At 32.7% G+C, this 27,835-nt stretch overlaps 1 protein-coding gene across 1 annotated transcript; it reads left to right on the plus strand.

Annotated features, from left to right (window-relative positions):
- The first annotated feature begins 6,743 nt into the window (after positions 1-6,743).
- LOC131056362 (endonuclease 2-like) lies at positions 6,744-27,574 on the plus strand. Its single transcript, XM_057990722.2, has 9 exons — positions 6,744-6,867; positions 9,090-9,264; positions 12,831-12,938; positions 13,044-13,099; positions 13,285-13,368; positions 26,641-26,733; positions 26,904-26,971; positions 27,277-27,350; positions 27,447-27,574. The coding sequence occupies exons 1-9, from the start codon at positions 6,751-6,753 to the stop codon at positions 27,572-27,574; spliced, it is 903 nt and encodes a 300-aa protein (XP_057846705.2). The 5' UTR covers positions 6,744-6,750.
- Positions 27,575-27,835: the final 261 nt, after the last annotated feature.

Below are 27,835 nucleotides of genomic sequence, written 5' to 3' on the forward strand. Positions count from 1 at the left end.
ACCATGGTGCCCAATGTGATCTAGTCCCGGGACCATGGTGCCTAGGGCATCCCCACCCTCCTTAAACATGACCTAACTTAAATGTGTCAGTGCACTTTCCCACTTTACTGGTTTCAATCCTCAGTGTCTCAATTTGATCGTCAGAGGTTGGCCTAATAGGTAATTTCCTTGGGAACCCTATATAAGAAAATTATTCCTATTCATTTTAATCTAACACAATCTATGACATCCATCACATCCACCCATCATTCGTGTGTCAATATTAAGCATCTTCAAGCATTTAAGGTAACATTTCATCCCACCATATTCTTCAAACTTGATGGGGTAGCAAGTCTACATCTATCTTAATGAAATCATGTGTGTTTTATTAGGTCATTCATGTTCATGCTATGTCAAGTTATGTTATTGCATCAACACTTTTGATCACAGCTAAAGAGAATTGCATCATCATCCATCATTAATTGTAACAGATCTTAGGTATATCCTTCAACATTTACTTCAACATTTTCATTTCAAAGTTCAATTCAATTCAAGGGTTAACTCCATACTTGAGGTTTGACCTAGGCAAACCCCTATCAACAAAACTATTTCCCTTATTTCTATATGTAGGTGATTGATCCATGAGACATAAACAAATATTCCAATAAAGGAGATGACAATGACTAGTTCTAACTTTTGCAGAGGCGAAAATCAGAGAACTAGGTCACTTGGTGCCACACGGTTCTTGTGATGCTAAAAATGTGGTATATAAGAAGCAATCATACACATATAATGAGACAATAAAACATAATAGAAAGCTTAATTGAAAACTAAATTAAGATGCAAACCATAAGCCTTCCTTGAAATGTCCCATTTTCTTCTATTCTTGAGGACCTTGAAGGTGTTGGATTGATTGGCTCTCAACGGAGCAATGACCTCCAAAGTGACAACTCAAGAGTTGAGTATCTACTTGATCATGTTTGATTATGCAAATGATATGAAAGACAATGCTATGATAAATCCAAGATGCTAATTACTAGATGATTGAAATAAAAATGCCTATATAGTAATGATGCTAAAACTATGGATGCAAGGGATCCGTTCGGCGCGTTGGGGTATAAACTCAATTAAGAGGTCTCCCAGCCTTGAAAACCAAGGTTTGATATACCTGAAGGTACGAAGGAGAGCTATTCCCGAGCACTGCCGTTGACTTGATTTTCATCAAATCATGTTTATTTTAAATTGGGTTGGAGTACTTGCCGTTAGCTGTTCTCACTTGGGTCCTTCTCCTCTCATCGACCTTAATGGCTTTGGCCTTATAGGCTCCTCAGGAGGGCAGGCCCGCTAAAGATATGGACTATTGAAAGAAAAGATGAGTCTAGCTTTCTGATCACTTAAAAAAGGTGAGAGCATACTCGCCTATCATCAAAACACATAAGACATGTTTGTTCATTTCCATTGTAATTAGTCTATGTGCCTAATTTTAAAAAAATAAGTGCAAAATCCTGTGGTTGTAAACAAAGTTAGTAGTTTATAATGCATTCTTTGACGGTGAAATGGTTTATGACTCCGGTCTTTCACAACAAAATAAGTACCTGCAAAACCAATAATCTGCAAATTAGGTTCAGGAAAATGACAGTCTAGAAGCAGAAATGAGGAATGCAACATACAACATTTGCAAAATCAATAAAAACTGAAAATGCCATCCAATTGACCAAGAACGCCATCATATGTGCCAAGAACGCTGCCAAATGGACCCAAAATGCTATTCTGCACACCAGAAGCGCTATTCTGCACACCAAAAACATTGTTAAACATGTTGAAAACATTGTCCAATATACTAGAAATGCTACAGAACATACCAAAAATGCTAAAGTACAGACTTAAAGCACTAAAGTACAGAAAAATATGAAAATAGAGTTGAGAAATCTCCCATAAATGCTATTTGAGATGTCGGGACGCTACAATAGAGACCAAGAACAAGAGAGCTAATCTGCACTCCAAAAGAGCTAATCAACCTATCAATGAAATTTCTTGCAAGCAAACTTGTTAAAGATCAAAGGGGCTAGGCCCCACGATGGGCGCCAATTAATGTGATGCTAAAAATGTGGTAAATAGAAAGGCATACACATATAATGAGGTCCAATAAAACACAATGGAAAGCTTAATTGAAAACTAAATTAAGATGCAAACCATAAGCCTTCCTTGAAATGTCCCATTTTCCTCTATTCTTGAGGACCTTGAAGGTGTTGGATTGATTGGCTCTTAGTGGAGCAATGACCTCCAAAGTGAAAACTCAAGAGTTGAGTAGCTACTTGATCATGATTGATTATGCAAATGATATGAAATACAATGCTATGATAAATCCAAGATGCTAATTACTAGATGATTGAAATAAAAATACCTATAGCAATGTTGCTAAAACTATGGATGCAAGGGATCCTTATTGCTCCAAAATGGGGTATATTTATAGGAAATCCAAGGCCAAAGCTGAGGTGGCAGGAATCGATGGTCCAGATCTGATCTGAAGATATCAAGGGCCAAGATTGAGGAAGTTGAAGAAGAGGCTGGAGGAAGGGACACTTGTCATCTCTGTGGTGACAAGTGTCAAGAAGCCTTTCTCATGAGAGGGCAAGTGTCCAAGGGAGGAGACATGTGGCAAAAGTGCCATGTGTCTCAAGGGGAGAATATCCACACCATAGGAGGTTAGGATGTACAAAATACGATAAGGTTAGTTAAAACCCAGGGTTAGGTGGAATGGGTTAGGTTAGGGAATGGTTAGGTTAGGTGGTTAGAAGTTAGGAGCCATGTGCTCATTTGAATTTAGAAATTCAAATAATTTGAAAAATGATAATTAATTTCAACAAACTTGAGTTTGTCAATCTTAATTAGGAATTAGAAGGATTGATTTAAAATGAGGGGAATTAATTAATTTAGAATTAATTAATCAAAGGGGGATATGAAATGAACTATATAAATAAATCATGTAGATTTATTTACTAGTAGATGAATAGAGAAATTAATGAAATTGTTTGTGAATTCAATTAATTGGGAGCTAATAATTGATGGGAAACTTTTGAGAATAGAATCCGAGCGACATCCTGATTTTGAAAGATTCATGTCTATCTACATCTAACATCAGGGATCAAGATGTCCAAAGCCACATGGTCCTACACTTTCGGGTTGAATTTGTTGTCACCGGTGCTTCTTTGTTTCTTCTTGCTTAGACTTAGCTTTGTGCTTGCATTTTTTGTCTATAACTTTCTATTCTTTCTATTTTATGTCAACTCTCTATCATTCGGCCTAGATCTAACTTCCAAATTACACTCTCTCAAATGCATCTTTGACTCAAACAAAGGGGGAACAAAATCCAATCAATATTCAATCTTTTTTTTCAATAGAAAGGAGGTTGAGTTTATTGGGCCCATTCTCCCCCTTTAATTATTTAGTATAGGAATACGTGGATTCATATTTAAACTTGTGGAACCCTATTTCCCATATTTAACAATTACCATGTGGGAATCCTTGATATCAAGAATCTGTACATATGTACCAAGGTAAATATAAAAAATATTAAATCCAAACACCAACCTAACCAATTGAATACATGAATTATACCAATATAACTTATCTGGGAAGTATTGTTACAACCTCAATCAAATTTAGATATTCGAGAGTTTTATTTTAAATTTTATAAATGTTAAATGATAATCAAATATATTTTTTATTATAGATGAAAGGAAATTTTCTAAAAGGACACGAATTCTTATACAAAAAAAAACTAATTACATCCAAGCTTGAAGGTGAAAAGGGTAGGGCTAAGATAAACCTAAGAGCCTATTACCCAAACACCACATGCAATACTTAAATCTAAGCTAGAAAAATTTGCACCCACCATGAAAAAGATACATGCAATCTTTGAGAATGACCTAGAAACCCTCACACCTCTAAATTAGGTGCTCAATTTTGACACAAAATTTAGAAGATCTTTCTTCCTATTTTGTACTACTATTTAGAAATAAACTAAATTAGTAATCGTTTTGACTAATAAACTAAATCAGTGATCATTAGGACTAGATACCAAAGGAGAAGAATATACCTTTTTTCCATAATAAGAGTTGCAATGAAGACTGAATGAGAATGAAATATTAAATAGTCATTATCTAGATCCAAGGTAGCATGAACTAGCTCAATTAGAACATTCATTGGTGACCAATTAGAGGCAAATTATCTCAATCCAATAGGAGAAAAAATAATATACATGATAGTAATAGGGACCAAGTTCAACTATCCCAAGAGAATTGAGGTCAACCAAATTAGATGAAGCCATGGGAGGGTGAGTTTGGAGGAGTCCTAGAGATAGTAAAATGTTACAAAATAATGGCCCTCTATTAAGAAGTCACATCATCAATCTTACACTTGGAGAGAAGACACCCTGAAGCTAAATGTCCTATATTGAGGCACTAAAACACTTGAAGGACAAACAATGTCACAATCCAATGGTTTATCTACAAGAAGATATGTAGATAATTAAAGATCCACCAAGATGTGAGAAAATGTCTTCTCTAAGAAAAACTAGGTAGTGGTTTCTAGCATCATATAGTGACATAGTGCATTGCCAATAGATTCATAGAATGTGTCTCATCAAAACTATAGTGAGAGGTGAGATATTTGCACCTAGATGAACACGATATTAGAGAATTCAATAGTTGGGTCAATCAATGGGAATAAGTATTTGAGCATGAAATAATGTTGTTTAGGCACATCCAAACTTGACTATAGAGTGTTAAATCCTTTTTGTTGAAAAAGTTGAGAACCACTATAAAAGCCCCATATCATAGGGGTAAATATTTATTTTTTGTACAATGAGGGGTCACCAAGATTTAAAAATCCAATTATGGAGCTTAGGGGGACCAATTCAACAATAGTGAAAGTGACAATCGATAGACATGGTAGGAATGGTGAACACAATCTCCACATCTCAAAAGGTGCAAGGACCCATTATGTTTATTTGCCTCTTAGTTGAGACCAACAAGCTTTAGATTACACAAAGGAATGTGATTAAACCCATCAATGTCACAACTAAAGCCAATTTCGTACCCAATAACCAAAGTAGAGATAGATTAAACCCTACCCATTGTTGCATAATCCTTACCAAAAATGATAGGAACTAAGTTTTCCTTAGGGTTATAATACTTAACCATAATGCAAAAAACAACCTTCCATACGAAAGAGACAAGAATGGATGCCTAGGAGAGAGAGGGAAAATCATCTTTCAATTCTAGAGAAAGGGCATGAGAGTGCCATTAGCAGTAAGAGATAGGGAAAAATGATGAACAAAAATATTACTTAACAAGTTAAAATTATATACCTAACACTTTTCTTCATTTTTTAATTCACTTTGACCATGTTAGCCTTTATGCAATAACTAGCATACAAGTGGCATGTTCATACATTAAGAGTTCACAAATTTCATGAATCTAGCTTGCTTTTTCCTTTAAACATCTCTATAAACTAGTTCCAATCCTCATTTTACCTATTTCCCTGCCTAGCTTGAAATCATTACACAAAATTGAACTTGATTTGATTTTGTGGTGAACTTTTCCTTCTAAAATTCAAAAAATTAAATTGGGTGCACATCATTCCCTTCCAACTAATTATTATATGCAAATTCTCTTTCTTTCAACATACACTAACCTTTTATTCACAATCAACTAAAATATAATAATACTAGAAATAGTTTCAAATACATTATAATAACATTGACTAACTATGAGCAATGCTTGCTATTATTTCTAGTTTTAAATATTTTAAAACAACATACTAATCTCTATGCAACACCTATTAAATAATAAAATTAATGAAATTTCATTTGATATACTAAAATGTCATTTTAGTAACAACGAAGGTGGGACCATGACAATAGCTAATAAAGAGCCCCAACCCACTAGAATGAAAAATAAAAAATAAAAATTTTAAATAAATTTTCAAATATTTTATATTTTAAATAACATACTAATCACTATACAATACCTATTAAATAATAAAACTAATGAAATTTCATTTGATATGCTAATACTAAATTGTCACTTTAGTAACAACGAATGTTGATCCTATTTTACATGGTGTGTATGGATTTAATTGTGCAGTCATTTAATACAGGTTACCTCTCAACTTCCAACAACTGATCTTCCTCAAATATTGGTTTTTTTTTAACACATTCCCAAACAAATTCTTTTAACCTTCATTTTCATGACAAGGTGACGGTATTTTCTTAGATATCCAAACTGGAGAAACTGTATACTTAAAACATTAAGCTATTTAGCAATTACTATTTATATAATAATAAATAGTTTGATCATTTTCATTGGTCTAAATTATTTTAGCGTTTAAGAATTATTCTGGAATATTATCATGTACCTAATACCTCAATCATTAATATGCTAGCATTTTAACAGAATATTCCTACCTGTGATTAATTTCAAACAAATTCTAGACTGTTGAAATTCATATAGTTTTGATTAATAAGAAAGAATAAGAAAATTTTAAACAAATTCTAGACGGTTGAAATACATATAATTCTGATGCCAAGGTCTCACGTAACAGAGAGTTGTGCACGCAAAGGAAGACAAAGCTCACGACTTACACTCAACAAATTCCTCTATAAATATGTTGCTGCTGCTATTGTGAAGATGTACAATTTCTGTTAATTTTGTCTGTTTTTACGTGAATTGACAGAGGGTTTATTAGACGTTGAAAAGATTTGGAGTGATGGGTGAATTAATTAGACGCTACTGTGTGTTGATCGGTGTGGGGATATTATTGTCTGTAACGCCTGTACAAGGATGGGGGAAAGAAGGACATTATTCTACTTGCAAGATTGCTCAAGTAAGTTTGTATTTAAAATGTAAATAAATACAATACAAAAAACTTAAATACATCTTTCTTAAAAAAAACATAGATAAATATCTTTTTTAATTATTTTATTTATTTCAAGAATAACTCTATTATAAGGTTTTATTAATTTAATTCATAATTAGTTCATGAGTATAATATTAGGAATTCTTTTTTCTTAAGATTCTTGGGTTAAGAGCCAAGGATAAGGATTGAGGAGTATCCATCCCTTTTTAGTATCGAAGCCTTGCACTCAACAAGAATTGAATACTCGTAGGCTCATTAAGAACCTTTCAACTTCACCACCAAACCAAAAGCTCATTGATTTCTTTCTATTTAAAAAAAAAATAGTTGCACAAAAGTGTGTCACGTCTCAGAGTAACTTATCAACACAAGTGAATTTAAGTAATTCTAACTAAAAATTAACTTTAGTAAACATATTGTCTATATAGATTCATTATAGCTAAGTTATATATGAGCCACAACTTTTCCAATTGAAAGTGTCTACTAAATGTATATTTTATACTACTTTTGATCTAATTACAAAAAAAACAAAAAAACTTGATGTTTCAACAACTCCTATTCTTATAAACAATATTTTATATGATATAATTATTTTCTAATTTAGATAAATAATCAATATACATCAAATAAAATTTGATTATAATCAATTATTAGATGGAAGAAATAGATATATGCATTGCAATATATGTTGTTAATATTCTTCTAAAATGAAGTTTGAAAGATAACCAAGAATGATTAAGAAAGTGAAGCGAAGCCATAAATCATGCTAGTAAAGGATATGTGACAAAATGACAATCTAAATTGGGATAATAATCCAATCCAAGTCTTATTTTGTATATTAGTATTTTATGAATATTAGCTAGCAGATCTAGTGTAATTGGAGCAATAGGTAATTGGGTATTTATTAGCACTTGTTATTTTTTGACTTATAGAAAACTAAAAAAAAAACCTTAAATATGGAAAAAAAAAGAAGATGTTATTATTTTATGGTTTTCAATTCCAAGGAGGTTATAGAAAGTCATATGAAAGTAATGTAAGAAATTAGACACCTTGTTAGGAATCTTTCACATGTAAATATCATATGTGACAAGATTTTAAGTTGATGTTAGTTCTTCAATATAAAATTTATTCTTTGTAACATTTATTATATTATTTATTATATTTAAAGACATTCTATAGTGTGGTCATGTATATAAAAGATAAAATATAGTTGACATATATTTTAAAAAATCAAAACTATAAAATAAATCTTCAAATAAGATTCAATTACATAAGTCTCTTACAAATTATCTATATATTATTTGTCAGAAGAGTTCAATGATATTGGAAAATAGACAGTACAAAATAAATTACAATCCTATCAAATAATCCATATAGAACAATAAAACTTTGAGATCATAATTTCAATATTTAGAGATAAATGTAATTCTAAGAGTTCTATGCTGACAACCCAATGAAATTGATTTGATAATCTAATTCATATGTTCAATTTGATGTTTAATGGCCTAAGTATTGAAGGAACACATTATTGATATCCAAATCTACATATGATTAATAATTTTATCTATATTTGAACAAACTTAAGAAATTCATGTTGTTATGTTAAACTTTAGATGAAAATATTTAGAAAAAAAAACAACTACTTTACAAATAATTACATAAATAAGAGAGATTTAAAATTTATTATGCCTAGAAATCTATTACTATTATAATACCAAATGTTATGTGAAAATTCTACTAATATTAATTTGTATATTTTATTATATATGAATTTTTATTTTATTTAAATTTTATGTACTAATTTTTTTTTGACCTTACAACCAAACTTAAACAATCAATAACAAGATTAAATTTGTCTAACGACATAGTATAATTTTGATTCCTTAATTATCTAGAATATAATTTATCAAATTATAAAATGAATGTTTCAATAGGAAGAGCTCAAATGATCAATAATTAAGGCATCTTCAAATAATAAGAGATGTGTTAAAATGTACAAATGTTGAATATTGAGAATTTAATCTCCAATTATATATTTTTTACAAACATTGACATAACCTTCTAATTCTTTTTACAATAAGTACCACTTTATTTTCTATACATATTCAAGTGTATGTAATTTATATGTATGTTGATTGGGTTTGAAATAATTTGTATTTAATAGTTTAGCATTTGAATATATTGTTTTGCAGCCATTTTTGAATGAAAACACTTGGAAAGCAGTGAATGAATTACTTCCACATTATGCACAAAATGATCTTGCTTCTCTTTGCTCATGGGCGGATCATATGCGATTTAGATATCAGTGGGCTAACACATTACATTACATTAACACACCAGACAATGTGTGTGGCTATGATTATTCTAGTAAGTACATTAATTATATATAGTTATTCTAGTAATTTTTTTAAATATTATTATTAATTTCTAGATTAATTAGTTATCATTATGTGTAAGTTAGGGTCTTGTATATTATGATTTACTTCTGTTTTAATTATATTATATTTTTAAATTCAATAATCTAATATTAATTTATGAGCTATGTCAATTGAATGTAACATATCTCACATACAACTCCAAATTAGAAGTTCTTATTTTAAAAATTTAAATATATTTATATAAAATTATTTAATAGATCTTAAAGACAACTTAGAAACATAACATACATGTAATTTAATTGAAGTAAAATAACAATTTCTTTTTAAAATATCTAATATAGAAAATTATTAAAATTTTACAATCCCATTAAGGTAGACCCACAAGAGTGTGCCCCACTTGTGAGACAATAGAAATTTTAATGGTTGAATTCTATTATATCTTTAATTCAAGCACATATATAAGAAATGAGAATGATTTCCATCTCCAACAAGATATTATATAACAACCTACATAACATAATATCCAAAGGTTGTATACATATTAAAAAGATAGATAAAAAATAAAGACTCCATATATTTTTATAGTAACAATTTGTATATAATTCTTACATCACATTAGTCAAGAGATAGTGATCCACTAGCATCCAAGTCCACAAGAAACTTTGCATGGGGTCAATTTTTTTTCTTCTTCTAATTTTTTCAATGTTTTACTTTCCTTTTAGCATGTTTTATTGGGATTAGCTAAAAAAAACCATTCCATGTTTATATATGTGTATGTATCAAACCTAAAGCTATCCTACAAAATATTTAACTCTCAAAGATTGATCATAGGTTAAATTAATTTTTTAGAAGGTATTATTATCTAGATAGAGAGACTATACAAGAATTATATGTATTTTAAGTACTTATGGTTTCGTGGTGGACTAGTGATGCAACCAAGCTTACAAACTAAGATTCACTATTAAAGTAAAATAAAGAAATCTCAACACAAGATATCAAAAATTGGATGAATATAGTTTTCTAATTTATTCCCCTTCCATTATGCTTTTACAACTGAAAATAAACCCCTTATATTTATAATACAAAAATTGCATTTTTGGGCAGATTTTTGCAAGATTTTTAATTTGCCATTTTTGGTAAGCTTGCATGTTTATTAACTTGACTATGAAAGTTACTAATTATTGAAGGCTAAAAGGAGTGATTCTATTCGTCAACTTTATATACTTTTTACATGTAGGATTAAAAGATAATCTCAATAAAACACTAAAAGCCCAATTTGAGGCCTCATTTGAAGGAGTTTGGCCCAAAAAAAGTGTTGATACATGGTTCAATTGAATATATTAGATTAGAATTTTATTTAACTCTTCAAGATACTTCTCCACATATAATTTTAGTCCAATTAGAATCTCGTTTCAAAAAATATGACCTCTAGAAGTCTCTACATCATTCTCTTTTATTTGAAAAGAATGTAACTCCTACAGGTTGCTATCCTCAAACCGCTTCCATTTTCCTTGGTCCAACTTCTTCAATTACCACTCTATAACCCATGTTTTATTTACTTGGTCTTACCCTTCCCATTGGATTAGATACCTCTTATATTGTTCTTTCCAGTTGTGAATGGTCTTCTTATCTAGAATTTGTGCAATATTTTCCCTTTGCTTGCTTGGAGTTTGTTGTTGCCAATCCACTTCTCCTCGCTCTCATTATGTTCATCTCCATAAAAATATCTAAATTAGTTGGTAAATCTACCTTGAATAAGCATTGTCATTGATCTTCTTCATAGCCTTGCAAGGACCAATTTTCTTCTAGAATTTAATTTATGGTAAGTTACTATAGGAAACATATCTCTCCTTAAGTAGACTATCAATAAATCACCTTCATTTAAGACCTTATGTCTCCTTCCAACATCTATAATAATTTTATACCTCTCAAATTACTTTCCTGTAACTTTTGTTTCACTTCTTTCTACAACCGTGGAAGGTGTTTTGCCTATGCTTCTTTCATTATTGATTCTATCTCTCTTTGGTAGCTATACAAAATCTAGAACAACCTTAGGATTCCTAGCATAAACAAATTAAAATGGTGACTTACGTGTTGATCTATTCATTTAAATGTTGTAGGTAAATTCTGCTTGGGGTAATTCAAGTCCCACTATAGTGATATTTTGGTGTCAAGATTAGATAATTAATTATTATTTCTATATGGAATAAATAATTGTATATTTAAGTTTATATTCTAAGCCTTTTTAATCTTCCAATTGTCCACTTGTATAATCAGGCGTTGTTGAATTTTATGCCACTAGTTAGCTATTGAATAAATAAACTCTCAAATTTTAATATCATTTAATGTTTGGTAATGACTCAATAAATATTCTAAAACAAATATTCTAGTTTCTCAATTTAATTTTTTTTTAATGTGCACATTGACAATATAATGACTAATTTTCAAAAGGATTTACATTGGAGTGTAAATTTTTAAAGTTTTAGTGTTATAATAAGTCAAGTTACATATCCTATTCTATAGACTAGGAGTGCAACATGCACTAGTCCTAGGTGGAAGAACACTATCAATAACTATTACTGAAGATTAAGGCGATTAGTAGTGGTGATTGGCTAATAGATTAAATGATATTTTTATTAGGATTCAATTAAATAATTTTTTGAGTCAAACTCATTGACCCATATTTCATGATTAGAGGTTCACATGAGCCCATATCTTATTTTCAATGAGTTTTAATAAAATAACTACATATTTGAATCATGATATAAATATGACAACTTGACATGGTACAAAGAATACTTCCTACTTGTTAATAGATTCTAGTATATGTGTATTGAATAACATGACCGGGTGTGTGTGATTTTTATTGATTAGAATAAAAAGTATGTAAATTTATAATACATTTCATCTTATCCCTTACACTATCACTTTCTCTATTTTATTAATTCAAATCTTATTTTGTATAAAATAAATATATGATAACGTATTAACATGATGATATTAATTAGGAAATATGAGTGGAATTTACTGAGAGAACTTTGTTTGTTACCACTAATTTTAATAGCAAAGTAAAGAATTTATTGATTTCTAATCTTAAAAATAAGCCAAAGTATTTTGGAATTGCAAATTCTAATCATTGTCCATTTTTTTATAGAAATAGACTCTTTTTAATAATATTAACCTTTTTAGCACTTATTTTTGTGAGATATGTTGATTTATGAATTCTAGAGGTTTTTATAATTATGTTTATAAAGTACTTTTAATACATTATAATCTAATAATTAGCTAAAATATTTAATTATTTATTGATTATAAAATTTTCTAACTCTAAGAATATTATTTATAATTTATATTAATTTTTTATAACTTGTAACTTTTTTTTCATCTTAAGAAAAAGTAATTATTTGTCATGACATTATTAGTTCGACATTTATATCATTGTCTATAACTTACCAAAAAAACTAGAAGTAATGTGATTTTTTATGATGGACCTATTAATCAACATGTAGTTAAGATTATTTATTTATTAACAGTTCTTTTGTTTATTGCAAATAGGGGATTGCCATAATGTAAAAGGAGTAGAGGGGACATGTCTTGAAGGAGCTATAAAAAATTATACTTCCCAACTTGTAACTTACAGTCATAAATCTCATGGAAAGCATTGTAAGGATTTTTTTAATTCTCTTTTCTTTTGGGTTTTATTTCAATTGTATTTTTAGAAGAAAGATGTGTGTTTATATAGCTAATGTATATTCTTAAAATTTGCAGATAATTTAACTGAAGCTTTGCTATTTTTGTCTCATTTTATGGGAGATATTCATCAGGTCATTTATTTCTTCTCTAACAATAAGAATCATATATTATATACAATTTATTAGATGTAAATTCACTAAAAAATATTTCATATTAAGGAGATAAATATTTTTTTATTTTTTAAACACATTTTAAATTTTTATATCCCGTATCTAAAAACTTATTCATAAATGATTGGATAAAAAAAATGTTACAGCCTTTGCATGTGGGATTCACTTCCAATAGAGGTGGAAATTCAATAAAACTACACTGGTATCGTCGAAAGAGCAATTTACATCATGTGAGTAATACATATTATTTTTTTAGATATAAATGTCAAGCAATTTATATTGAGCAGAAATTTCATTGTTATTATTTGAAAATTAAAGTGGTTCTATATTGGAAAAATAATTGTGAATAATGAATTATAGTTGATAACATTAAACATATTTTTGATAAATGTGGTATTGTATTTTTTTATGTACTTTCAATTATCTTTCATACCTTATACAAGCCCAACTACAAATAGCTCTCTAAATATTCTATTTTGATATTTTAGTTAAAGAAATACTTTCATGAATAAATATCCCATGTTCATTGTAATGCCCCGCCAGGAAACCCCGAAGGGATTAAGCCATAACACAAGAATAGAGTGCAATTTTTTTTTTTATAAAAAAAGTTACAACACAAGAGATGCAACAAGATATCAAAGATTCAGATTACATAGCGGAAGACATCAACTAACACCTAAAGAGTTTCCCAACGAGATTACTTAAATTTCACAATTCACTAACTCACACAATTAACCCAAAAGCTGAATAACTTAATAACGAGATAATTCATAATCAGGATAATTCCTTTCAAAAGAGGGAAATATAAGTCACAAGCGAAGATTCATCATTAAGATCCATTCATAATCTTCATTCAAGCTTTTCATTTAAAATTACAAACCACACATCTAACATTCTAATACACTAGGATCTCATCATAACATAAGAGGTCTTTTCAAGCATACTTAATTTCTTAACAACAACTGAGTATAATTCATTACTCTAGTTACATTCCTTCATATTCCATCATATTGCATTTTAAAAGACGATTACATACTAGCATCTACAATAAATCTCATCTAAACCACTTACGCATTCGATCAACATGGCATTCAAGAAAGAACTGAATATAAGCATTTATAGTTAATTCCAAATTATCCACTTAACCATTCTAACATAAGTTAATCATACATGATAAAGCTGAATAAAGGAACATAAGAGAATACATCACATAACACCATAATGATCTCGGAGTTCACCCCTAAAGGGCTACATCTCCGGGTCTGCTCAACTGCAAGACCCCCTCTGATAAATAATAAAGTTAAGAATACAAGAGGTTACACTATACAATCCAGCCATCAAGGCGATACATAAACAATATACAAACGACCGCATCGGTCAATAATACATAAACGATCCTTGAAAAGAACAGGATCCAGCTGAACATAATCAAAGCTAAAACAAGAGGTCCATGAGAGCATCCATAAAACTGAGCCATCACCACCCAAGGCTTATCATGGAACTGACACTCACAAGGGCAGAGACAAAAGGACGACCCACAAAGGTACTCCTAATAGGACAAAACGACATCACACTAGCGAACGTAGGGACAAGTGTCATCACACAACCTGGTATGGTTACCATGGCAAGTCTTCATAGGTCCCGGTCCCATACACTGGGTTACCCTGGCAACCTAATCCGAGCTTCCGGCCCATCCAAGCCTCATGTGGACCCACACATCCTCTCGTGAAGACAAGGATGATGGTTTGCCATTTCAGGCCTTCTCATAGCATGTCGAATCTATGATAGCACTCGTCCCATGTGTGAGGCACATTATCTTATTTAGAGATTACATTCTAATCTACTTAAAGGTTATCACTTATTAGACTCACTTTCGACGGGTTACCCAGCAGCCACTTTGGGCGCGGCCCCCAATCGAAAGCCACTTTCCCATACGACACTAGACTATACTCGGACGAACTCAAACCAAGGAATACACATGGTCAGACGAACGGAGTTCAAGAAAGAGGGAAACAATCATCTGGTCAAACACGACTCAAGGGTAATCACTTACTGACGGTACTCTAACTAGAGACCCGACCAACAACGGTCAACCACAATCATCATTCGACTCACACACAAGGAGGATAAGATCAAAACGACACTACCACAATACAACCGTCAACTCGGAATCGAGGACTGAAACAGGTACCCCAAGTCAATCCATACGACAGGGTCCTACTAAACAAAGCAAAACATGCCATTTCATAATTAAAGGCGAATACAGAAATTAAACTCACAAGGCAATAATCAGAAAAGACAATATTTCCTCAAATTGATTTAATCATTACAAGTCGATCAAGTTTTCTACAAGATCTAAATCAGCTTACAATTATCTATCTCATCTAGGAATAGATTGTTCTTGGTTTTCTAACTCCTAAGGTTCAAAGCATCGAACAGGCAAATTAAGTCATAATGAGTTTTTAACCAATTTATATTAATAAAATTCAGACAACCATTAATCAACTAAAATAAGATATTTAATCTCCAACAAGACATCATTAACATACTGGTCTAAAACCGACCTCTACAGTTTCATATTTTCACGCCCAGTTGCTCTATACGGATCACATAAATATAATATAAAAAAGGGAATCCAAATGAAGATAATCATTTCCAAAATCCAAATCTTACTTCCCTACGCACGTATAGAAGAAACCGAAATCAACTGTAGTATATTTATCAATCCATGATAAAAGAATATACACCAGTAATAACTAAAAGGGCACAAACACCCAACTGATTATTAGTTAATATATAATTATTAATCTTAATTAATAATATATATATATTACCGATAATTAATGCACTTCACAAATTTCACTATAAATATCGATTACTTTATTAAAAATCCATGAACTTCCACAATTTTTCATCATTTAAGACTAACTAAAAATCTTCATTAAATAGTATTAAAAACGTTATATATATATATTTTTTGAGTTAAAAAAAAATACATTTAAAAAAACATTTTAAAAAAACCACGTTTAAAACAAAAAAATGCATTTTAAAACAAGAGGGAGGGCGGCCATGCCCTAACCCTAACCGGAGAAGCACCCGTGGGCGGCGCTCATGGTGGTGCCCGCAGGTGCCGCGGCGCCCTGCGGCCACCGCGGCCCCTGCGGCCACCACCGTGAGCCGCAGGCGCTGCGGACTGCAACAGTCTGCGAGCATAAAGAAGGGAACGGGGAGGAGCAAGCGGGGGACGCACAGGGGAAGGGAGGAGGAGCGGGTGGAGCTCCGCTCCCCGCCCTCCAAACCCCAATCCCACAGTCCGCTAAAAATAAAAACGCACAGTGCGATATAAAAATTCCGTTTAAAATAATATTTCTTTTTTTTTTTTCTAAAAATTTGCTGTTAATAAAACTTCATACACAGCAAGGAACACACACAGTCTCACAGAGACAAATAAGTATTTTTTATATATATTTTTTTGATTATAATTCCTTCATAAGCAATTAAAAAAAAACAAGATATACCCAGATCAGGAAAGGGGAAGATTTCTCCAAAATCAATCAGCATAATGGCCAAACAAGATTGTTCTTCCCAAATTTAACATCTAATCTGCCAAACCCCCAAATATATTTCAATTTTATTTATTTAAAATCATTCTAGCAAACCAGCAATTGATTTGAAAACACAGAATGAAATCTAGGAGGGATAATTCAAGATCTTATTCCAATCTACTCTTTTAATCAATCAGACCGATTTCTCAATAACAAATCCAATTCTTTCAACCAGAAATTCTTTTGGCAACAAGAAAATGATTCAGAATCCTACCTTCATTTGCAATCCTGGTAGAGATTACTGAAGAGCCCACCCTGTAAGCTCAAGAATTCCTCCTCCTTCCAGAATCCCCAAATTTCATTCCCAAAATCCTTCTCCAACCAAAATTTCTCCAAAATGTCCCTCCCTTCCAAATTTCCCCAAATTTGGGTTATATGGAAGAGTTGACCCAAAAATTCTATTTTGGAATTTAAAATCTTATTTACAAATAATTCTCAAAAATTAATTCCTTTCTAACTATAGTAATAAATTAACTTGCTTTCTAATTCCAAAAACGATTTCCTCATTTAATCAAATTTAACCTTTCTAATTTCAGAATCCAACAGAAAGCAATTACGTCTATTGCGATTAAATACCAAACTTTCTTTTCAACAGCATAAATATAAAATGCATTTAATATTCCAAAGCAGTCATTTAATCTAACTCACTCCCAAATTAAAACAAGCAATCTAATAACAACGATAATCGCATAACGACATTCCCGATTAATTTAATCCATTAATCTCTAATGCACAAATACATATATAATCAAAATAATTACTAAGGACTAATTAACCAATTTAACCATGCACATCAAGCACGCAAACCGAGAAGGTCAACCAAACAGACGACTCGCAAACCCAAACCAACAAGGCATTACCGACGACGACTGGCGATGCTCACTGGAGCACGACTAAGGTCAACTGGGGTCTTACGACCACCTAATCCAACTCTAAGGATAAAAGAGGTACACTCAAACCTGTAAATCCAAGTGAAGACGAACCTCGCACTCATGCAGCGTTGTACCTGAAATTTCCTGCAACCAAGAGTCATACATGCATGCATATATAAAATTTAATGAAAATGTTAGCTCAATATTAATACCACGAAATAGGTACACTAACAACTTGCATACAACTAGTGTGAAAACCACATCAATAGCTATGCGTTAATTCAACATCGGACTATAACATAATATTAAGATAAACTGATCAAGATTAAACCAAGGTTAGAAATAGATTAGGGCAGGGGTACTACATTCTCCCCCCCTAGGTTCCGACTTACTCCTGGAAGTCGTAAGGCTAGATGGAGAACATGTCGTACGCATCAGCCCTGAAACTCATTCAACAAAGATCAAATTGCACATAGAAATCTTTCCATAATCAAATGAAATATTATTGCAAAATCCTTTACAAACGCCATTATCCATTGGCAAGAAACATCTAAAACCATACATTCCTTAAAATATTCTAGGAATTATCCACAATCGAAGCAAAGAAACAAGAATTTTCTTCCTTTCATTACACCAAATTAAAGCATTACAAAGAGGTAAACAACAATTACCATAATCATCGACCAAAAATGACAAGGAAACATGCCATAATGATCAATTTCCTTTACCAAACCATCTTAAACATAAAATTTTATTGAATAGAACTAGCTTCAAATATCAATTTCTACAGCCAAATTAACTTTCATGAAATAAGAGCAACATAAATAACTCAATTGATTACACTTGCCAGGTATAAGAAAACCTTTCCAATGACTATGCCCCATAACATAGTGACAAGTTAACACAATTTATTCCATGATACAAATAATAACCATCCACATAACTGGAATGCATAACATAAAAGGCCACATGTGAGCATGTCTAGTGCTCGGTCAAAGATAACATGCACGATCAGCATCTCTATGCCTGATCTCAGAACAACAATAAGATCATAAATATCCAATATCTCACTCAAAGGCTTGATGGTGCTAGGCACACCATAGCGGTGCTACCTTCCATACAAGACCTTTGTGAATATCCCTTGTTGAGCAAGGTGGTTAGCCTCCAAGAGATAGTCACCACACATAGGTAGGTAGTGGATCCTAGCTACATCACAGCCTCACATACCTCCATCCTCAAGGTTCCTTGCGTCTACTTCCTCGTATACACTCATCCAAGCCCGTCTCCTACGTTCTTGGAGAGGAATTCACATTGCAACACAAGACCAGCATATGAAAACAACAAGGATAAACCAGTTTAGCCACCAAAGTACAGATGAATAAAGATAATAAATCCTCAATTCCAACAGTAAGGCAAGAAAATAATCCGGAATTTCAACACCAAATCAAAGTGCAAAAGATCACAAGATCGTGGCCAAACCTTCAAAATCAAAGTAAAATAAACTGCTGATCCCCAAAGAAATACAAAGAATAGCACAACTGCACATAACATCACTGCGTGACTAATAGCTAGCCACCAACGAGGAAGGAAGGAACAATCGTCTAGCTATCCTAGTAGCTCATCATGTGGTGTGGCCAAGTCACACATCCACATGGCATGGCAGTGTGCACCTCGACATCACCCCGCATCACGTCGTCACGTGGCATGGCTCTACCCAATACCTAGCGGTAGGCCGCATGGAAATGTCTACTACATCCCGCATCGTGTCTCAGCATGGCATGGCAATACTCCAAGCGAACAAAGCACGCAATGGACGTATCCCGCATGGCAGTGTACCCCGCAGATAAGGCACACAATGGTCACACTCCGCATAGCGATGTTCCTCTCAGGATACTCGCCGTAAGCCAGAGGTATACATGGCTAAGGTCTACCCACAAGTCTACCAACACTGGTCAGTTGGCAACTTATGTAAGAACAATAACACGCCCCTCATGAAGACAAGGCAACAGATACTCCAATAGAATTCCATCAATAAGCTCAAAAACTGCCATCTATATGCTCAAATAAAGGAGAGGAATAAGCTGGCACACATAAACCTATAAATAGGTTCATCAAAAGGGAAAGTATTGAGTACACCTTTGATACAGTTTAGTAGTACAACTATATCATTCCTCGAAGTAGAGAAGCTAAAGTTGCTTCGCGTCGACATTACTCGTACGCCAACCCATACTATTCAAGGAACGGTCGCTTCGAATACTACCCCTTAACATACTGAGTTACCCACAACCCGAGGTTTGGTACTCAGCAGGGAACAAATAAGCAACATCACATAAACAGTATGGTTTCCCATACTCATAAACAACATATCCTCCATGGTTGATTACTTCACCAATCCATGGGCACACATAATAAGCACTGGTTTCTTACAACACACACAATACACCAGTACTGGTTTAGTCACATTTACGGGGAGTACTTTTTAGTACGCTAACATCTATACAAGGAAGATTCCAATTATGCTTTCTACATAAATAACTGAATCAAGTTTTACTCTAGATTCAAGTACTGAAATTATAAACAATTCACAATTACATAAGGAAATAACATCATTCCTATATCTTTATCACATTTCACCAAGCATCCAAAACCAAATTACTAATTATGCAAATTCGTTTCTAAAGCTCAAGACTTCCATCTATCACTATGAAGCCAAAAAAAGCAAACATACAATTTCACATGTTTTATTAGCATTCTATTTAAATCAATGCATTCTTTAATACCATTTCTAAAAATCTTAGGATTAGGCAAAGAAAAGGGAAAGAGAGTTTGATAGCCAAACTATTTCCTACAAAGACACAAGATCAATCAAGATCACGCTACATTATAAAATTTCCCACTATAAGCCTATCATTTTAATTACACAGTTTTCATTTCGCTACCGTTTAGGAGGACGACAATCAGCCTAACCAAAAACGTTTCCAATAATTATGATTGCAACAGGAGGTTCTAATTTTCCAAACAAAACAGAGATCAAGAGAGGCAATCTTTTCGATAATGCAAGACCTCTTAAGAACACTCACTTATATTAATACAATATAGACACATGTCATAATTAGCAACCTATTAGAGAAGATCACATTTCGATCAAAGATAAGCAAAGAGCTATTACCCAAATAAAACATATTAATACTCTCTTGGAGCTACAATAACACACTCCTTTTAATACTTCTTCTACAAACCAAGCAGTTTCACATAATTCAACTATTCACATAGAATGCACCTTACTAAGGTAGAATTTAATCATGCTACTCCTACAACATACACATGGAGAATTCTTTTAAACGTACACATACAGTTTTCTCCCAATCACCAAAATAAATTTTTAAACCCATAGCCCTTTAATAATCTAAAAACATAAGCATCATAAGGCTCACTCAAGGGTTCAAGAAGTCACACCCTTTTCTCTTGCAAACAAGAAACTCAAATCAAAGATAATTACTCATATCCTAATCATTTTAATTTCCAGAGAGAGAGAGAGAGAGAGAGAGAGAGAGAGAGAGAGAGAGAGAGAGAGAGAGAGAGAGAGAGAGAGAGAGAGAGAGAGAGAGAGAGAGAGAGAGAGAGAGGAATGGTGATGATTAGTTAATTTCTACAAAATACGCATACAATAATTGCCATACTAGTCCTTCAAGTGGACAACATTAAGCTAGATCATAATCTTTAAACAAACACAATTCGCACTTTCAGATTCAAGACAAGCACGGACCAACCCAAATGGATTAGTCTAAAGAGTACAACACTCAAAAAAAGGAAGGTACATACGACTCTCTTTCAGAGTAAGAGTAATCATAGACCAAGACATCAATAAGCACACAATGCACATATAAACACTCAAACACCAACATCAAGAAGGCGGAAACAAGGTGTGAACACACATGTTACACACCAGTTAAGGTCTGCTCAATCACTCACATGCAAAGGAGGACAAGCATACACATAAGGTCGATACACCTCACACCAATAGAGGGAACACGTGACACCAGAGATCCCAATGTTTGCAACATGGGCTCTGATATTCATATTAGATTATTCCATGCCTTTCTTTATTTAAATTTATTCTATTCAATATATTATTCAAAATACGTATATTTTCATTTAAATTATTATGCTAGGTCAAGATTAACAAATGTGAGATTTTGCCAAGATCAAGAGCTCAATGAAATGTACAAATAGAGAGACAAAATATAAGACAAGAATAAACTGTATTCTCATCAATAGATAAAAAAGATTATTACATACAATGTATATGAGCCTCTTATATAGGCAAGACTATATGGATATGTGAGCACACAAACATGACATGTGGCTCAATAAGAAACAAGGGTAGGTAGGAAATAGGTGTTTAAATTATTATGCTAGGTCAAGATTAACAAATGTGAGATTTTGCCAAGATCAAGAGCTCAATGAAATGTACAAATAGAGAGACAAAATATAAGACAAGAATAAACTGTATTCTCATCAATAGATAAAAAAGATTATTACATACAATGTATATGAGCCTCTTATATAGGCAAGACTATATGGATATGTGAGCACACAAACATGACATGTGGCTCAATAAGAAACAAGGGTAGGTAGGAAATAGGTGTGGGTAGGTAGGAGAAAAAATTAAATATTCCACATGAGGTGGATCACCCACCAAAGGTGGAATTATCACTCCACAATAAGTGGATATGATAGAGTAGTAACAAGATCATCACCATAAAAGGTGGAAATTCTCCTACACAAACTATCCCAATGTGACACAAACACCTAAGTATCTCATACCCAAACTACTATGAAACGCATTTCCTAAGTAAACTTAAGTAAGGTGTAATAATATCCAAGATGAATAATTATTTACACCAACACTCCCCCTTAAGTGCAACTTAGGGGAATGCACTTAAGTCTACAATGCAACTAAGCAATGCAAGATGGGTCCCGACTACAAGGCCATGTTAGGTACCCATGTACAAATGCAAATGCATGAAAACCAATGCAACGAAATCTCTCACAAAGCGGGGAAAAGAGAGAAAAACCCAATGGGAAAAAACCCTCCCCCAAAAGAGAGATGAAAACTATACAAGAGAACTCTCATAGAAGTATGTGAGGAACAAAACCCCATATGAGGAAAAAGTCCCCCCCCCCCCCATATGAGAGAAGAAGAGAAGCTAGGAAGCCCCCCTCAATGTGGAATTTGCACCAATGATAAAAGCTCGATGATGTATGAATGAACTGCTCCATGAACGTCGAACAACATTCCTCCCCTTAGGAAGAAACAAAACCAAATGTGTATCCATGAAGTCTCCCCAATCATGAAGGGAAGATGTATGAAAAAAATCATGATGAATGAAGTCTCTGAAAATTGCTCAAGTGTCCCCATGTCAATGCTAAAAGATACCCCCTCCAAAGGTGGTAAACTTCTCCACACTGCTGAAAAAGGCACTCCAAGATCTAGTGGAGATGAAAGTAGAACATGATCCAAAGACTCACATGTCTCCTGAAAGGATAAAGAGACCTCCTCCAACTGATCATCTTCATCAAAGAGAAGATGAAATTCATCAATGATGTCTCCCAAATCTACAATGTAGGACTCCACAAACAAACCTGCAATGTCTGTCAAGTACTCATCCCAAGAATCTGAAGCTGGAAGACAAGATATATCCTGTTGCATTGAATCACATTAAGGCAAAACTGTCACACTATCTGCATCATCAGGTGCAATAGGTGATGTGATATCAATAGGAGGAGATGAAACTCAAGGCTTAATAAGGGGATCACACGTGAGAATCCCCAAGTTCAAGTACCCAAAGTTCTCCTCAAAATCTGAATCATCAGAAGAAGTGTGATCATCATGTGAAGAATCATCATATGTGAAATCATTATCATCACTGAAAAAGGAATATAACCGAGATGCATGATCAACCACCCCAGTCACAATGATATCTCTAGTCTCCAAGTCTCTAATAAAAACTGACTCAGGTGTGAACTCCACATTTCTCTTAGTTGCGCCATGTGTGATTTGATAGATGGAAAAGAGATTGTTTGTCAAGTGGGGTACACACAACACATCATTGAAGGAGTTATCCCTAATGGCAATAGATCCTTTCCCAATCACATTCATGTATGTATGATTGCCCATCAAAATCCGTGGCATGGTGCAAGGCTCAAATGTAGAGAACATAGACTACGAAGATGCCATATGATGAGAAGCCCCTGAATCTAGAAGCCATCTCCCTGAATCATGACTTGTAGTAGCACAAAGAGATTTTCCTTTTCTTGTCCCAAAAGAGTGAGTCTTCCCACTTGTAGAAGCCATGAATGCTTTCCCTTTTCCATTTGAATATGAGAAAGTGGAAGTTGATGAATCATCCTTATTGTAGACATTAGGCAAATCAATGTTATGCTTTTTGAGGATATGTGTGAGCTCATCAATCTTCTTAGAATGGCAACGATGCTCCTCATGACCAAACTTTTTACAATAGGAATAAGCAGGTCTCTCCCTCTTTGGTGAATTGTCCTTGTGGAGAAGGTGATGCTTTGTCCTTAGGCTTTGATTGTCATTTCTTTTTGTTTGAGTTATCCTTTCCTTGATTTCCTTTGTTCCCTTGATTTTCCACTAATGCTTGAACCTTATAAGTCTTAAGAATGCCCATTCTTATCAACTTAGTTTGTTCCATCATCAACATTTCAGTGAAAGCAACAAATGTAGGCATTGTGTAGCTTGAACCCATTGTCATCCTATGGGTTTGGAAACTAGAAACAAATGCTGCATATTCTTGTGGAAGTTTGCCCATCAAATTGAAGATCAATTGAGTATTCTTCTTATCAATGCCACAATCCTTGAGTTGTGCCCTCAAATCTTTTTCCTTAGTGACATAATCTTGTATATTATCAAAGTTCTTGGGATCTAACATGGTGAGATCACTATCAATTTGATATCCCCTAATCTCATCAGCTTGACCCTACAAGTCTTGAAACTTTTGCCAAGCATCCTTGATTAGAGTACATTTTTCAATATGAAAAATGAGATCCTTTGATACATACTTTCTTAAGGTACCAATTGCCATGATATTTTTAGTGAGCCAATCCAAGTGACCAACTAGATCAGCCTTAGCATCAGCAGGAGCAACAATAGTTCCATCAATGTAAAGAGCTAGTCCTTTTTTCATAAGTTTACTCCATGCATCAATTTTCCAAGTAGCATAATTATGAGGATTTAAGAGAGGAAACTTAGAAGAACCCATAGCAGCAAGAAGTAAGGAACACAAGAGCACAAAAGAACAAGAGACACCCCCCCAAATTCAATCAATCAAAGTACCCCCCCCCCCCCCAAAAAAAAAAAATAAAAAATGATGATTTTGACACTTTATATGTAGTGCATGTACAATAGGCCTCTTGCAAACAATGGCAAGGTGGAATTCTAGTTTTGTTTTACAACTACCCCAATAGGCTGAGAACTACAAAGAAAAAGACCAGCAAGATAGATCTATGCAATACAAGTGCCAAATTGGCCAAAAAGACCATATGTTGAAAGTACAATTTATACCCAAAATTTTTGCAAACTGATAGCATATTATGAGAGTAAACGGAAAATTATGCACTTTCAAAAAAAAGGCTCCTAAAAAGGAGTTCGTATGAGCCCAAACGAAGCCTCCAAAGTTGTAAAAATTGGGATTTCACGATTTTCGAAACATCTGTATCCGAAAATCAGAAAACTCCTGCACCACTGTACAGATCATGAAATTATACCCCAAAACAAACAAAAAATTCTCGAAAAAAGGAGTCTGGATGAGTGAGATATCACTATTTGAAATTTGTCTGCAAAATTATAATTTCTGGAAAATTTCCACCACAGCTTCAAACTTCAAATGCCTCTAGATTTGGCCTTCGAAGTCCGATTTGGATGAAACAAAAGGCAAAATTGACTTTTTTGGACCTCCTCAATCCAATGGTGACCTCAGATTTGACCCATCAAGATTCAATAATAACCTACAATAGAAAGCTCCAAAATATACAACCCCAAATAGCATCAAATTTCTCTCAATTGACAAACCAATGACACTCTAATGGCTCTGATACCATGTGAGATTTTGCCAAGATCAAGAGCTCAATTAAATGTACAAATAGAGAGACAAAATGTAGGACAAAAATAAATTGTATTCTCATCAATAGATAAAAAAGATTATTACATACAATATAGATGAGCTTGCTTATATAGGCAAGGCTATATGGATATGTGAGCACACAAACATGACATGTGGCTCAATAAGAAATAAGGGTAGGTAGGAAATAGGTGTGGGTAGGTAGGAGAAACAGTTAAATATTCCACATGAGGTGGATCACCCACCGAAGGTGGAATTATCACTCCACAATAAGTGGATATGATAAAGTAGTAACAAGATCAACACCATAAAAGGTGGAAATTCTCCTACACACACTATCCCAATGTGGCACAAACACCCAAGTGTCTCATACCCAAACTCCTATGAAATGCATTTCCTAGGTAAACTTAAGTAAGGTGTAATAATATCCAAGATGAATAATTATTTACACCAACAAACAATATTTTTTGTTTATTTTTATTCATTAATAAAATTTAACTATCTCATAAGTACTAACTTTAGCCAATATTTACAAATATATTTTATCTCTTAATATCATGTCTAAAAAATTGGAGCTCAAGAATTAATTTGAGTAGATACTTGTATTCCTTCTATTGAAAGAGTAAATTAGTTTTTATTTAAAAATAATAATTAAATATAGTGAGATACATAAAAATAATATTATTTTTTATTACATGATTTAAGAACTATTAAAAATATAAATAGAAAAATTTCTAGTGCAAGACTTCCAAAAATGATTACAATTGAAGTATGTACCTCTTGTCCATTAATTTGACCTTGCATTTGTTAACCAAAATTAAATTTTAATCTTAAGTACTATTATAATTTATTTTAATAATTTGTTGTTTTATTGGAAACAGATTTGGGATAGTGGGATCATTGAGACAGCCATGAAAGATTTTTATGACAATGATCTTGAAGCTATGATAGAAGATATTCAAACCAATATTACTGTATGTTTCCTCTTTTCTTGATATATATTTAAAATTAATCATTATCTTTTTCATCATAAGATAAATTAGGCTTCTCATCTCATATTAAAAAATATTTATCTTTATGCTTGTAGGTTGTAAATTCTTAGATAATTTACTCAGTCTTAATTGTTTGTTGTCCTGAAAAATAGGAAATTTGGTCAAATGATGAAACTACTTGGAAAGAATGCGACACTAATGAAATTTCTTGCCCTAAATTGTAAGTATTACATATATTATGTTAACCGCTAATAAAAATTATAATATCAATAATACCATGAAATTTTATGTTTCCCAAACATTTAGCTAAAATAAGGGGCTCACAACTTTCAATGAAACAATTCTAGTCACAGTTCATGAAAGAATTCAATGTGATGATACAATGTCTAGAAAATATTTATATTCCTAGACAAAGTAGAAATGTTGTAGGTTAAAAATAGATATTTAAGTATTAGTAATTTGTGTATAACTAAGGTAAGATATTAATTGACTACTAATAGACTGAATTTGAATTGTTAACAATAGGTACGCAGATGAGAGTATCATTCTTTCTTGCAAGTGGGCTTACCAAGATGTTGAGGAAGATGATATCTTGGAAGGTACATATTAATTGATAGAAATTTTTAAAACTTGCTCATATCTTCTTTGTTTCCAAATTTTACTAGCCATAATTATTTGTATACTTTTATTTGCAGATGATTATTTTCTCTCACGTCTACCCATTATTGAGAATCAACTTGCAAAAGGAGGCATAAGATTGGCTGCAACACTCAACCGTATCTTTGATTCAAAACAAGACTACACTCTACATTCAGAATTATAAAGTAAATTAGGTTTTACAACATGTCTACTATTTGTACTCATGCACTACAAGTAGAACATAAATAATAATGCATGTAAATTATTGAACTATATATGATATTATTATTTTTAAACTTCCACAACATATGTTATTCTAATTTTGTTCTTGTGAAATCATCACATACAAGTTTAGATACCTAAAATAATACCACCATAATACATGTTTATACTAATAACTTGTATAATTCTAAAATATTAGCTATCCTCATGTAAAGTATAGATA

Source organism: Cryptomeria japonica, chromosome 7 (assembly GCF_030272615.1).
Source record: "Cryptomeria japonica chromosome 7, Sugi_1.0, whole genome shotgun sequence".
Taxonomy (NCBI): domain Eukaryota; kingdom Viridiplantae; phylum Streptophyta; class Pinopsida; order Cupressales; family Cupressaceae; genus Cryptomeria; species Cryptomeria japonica.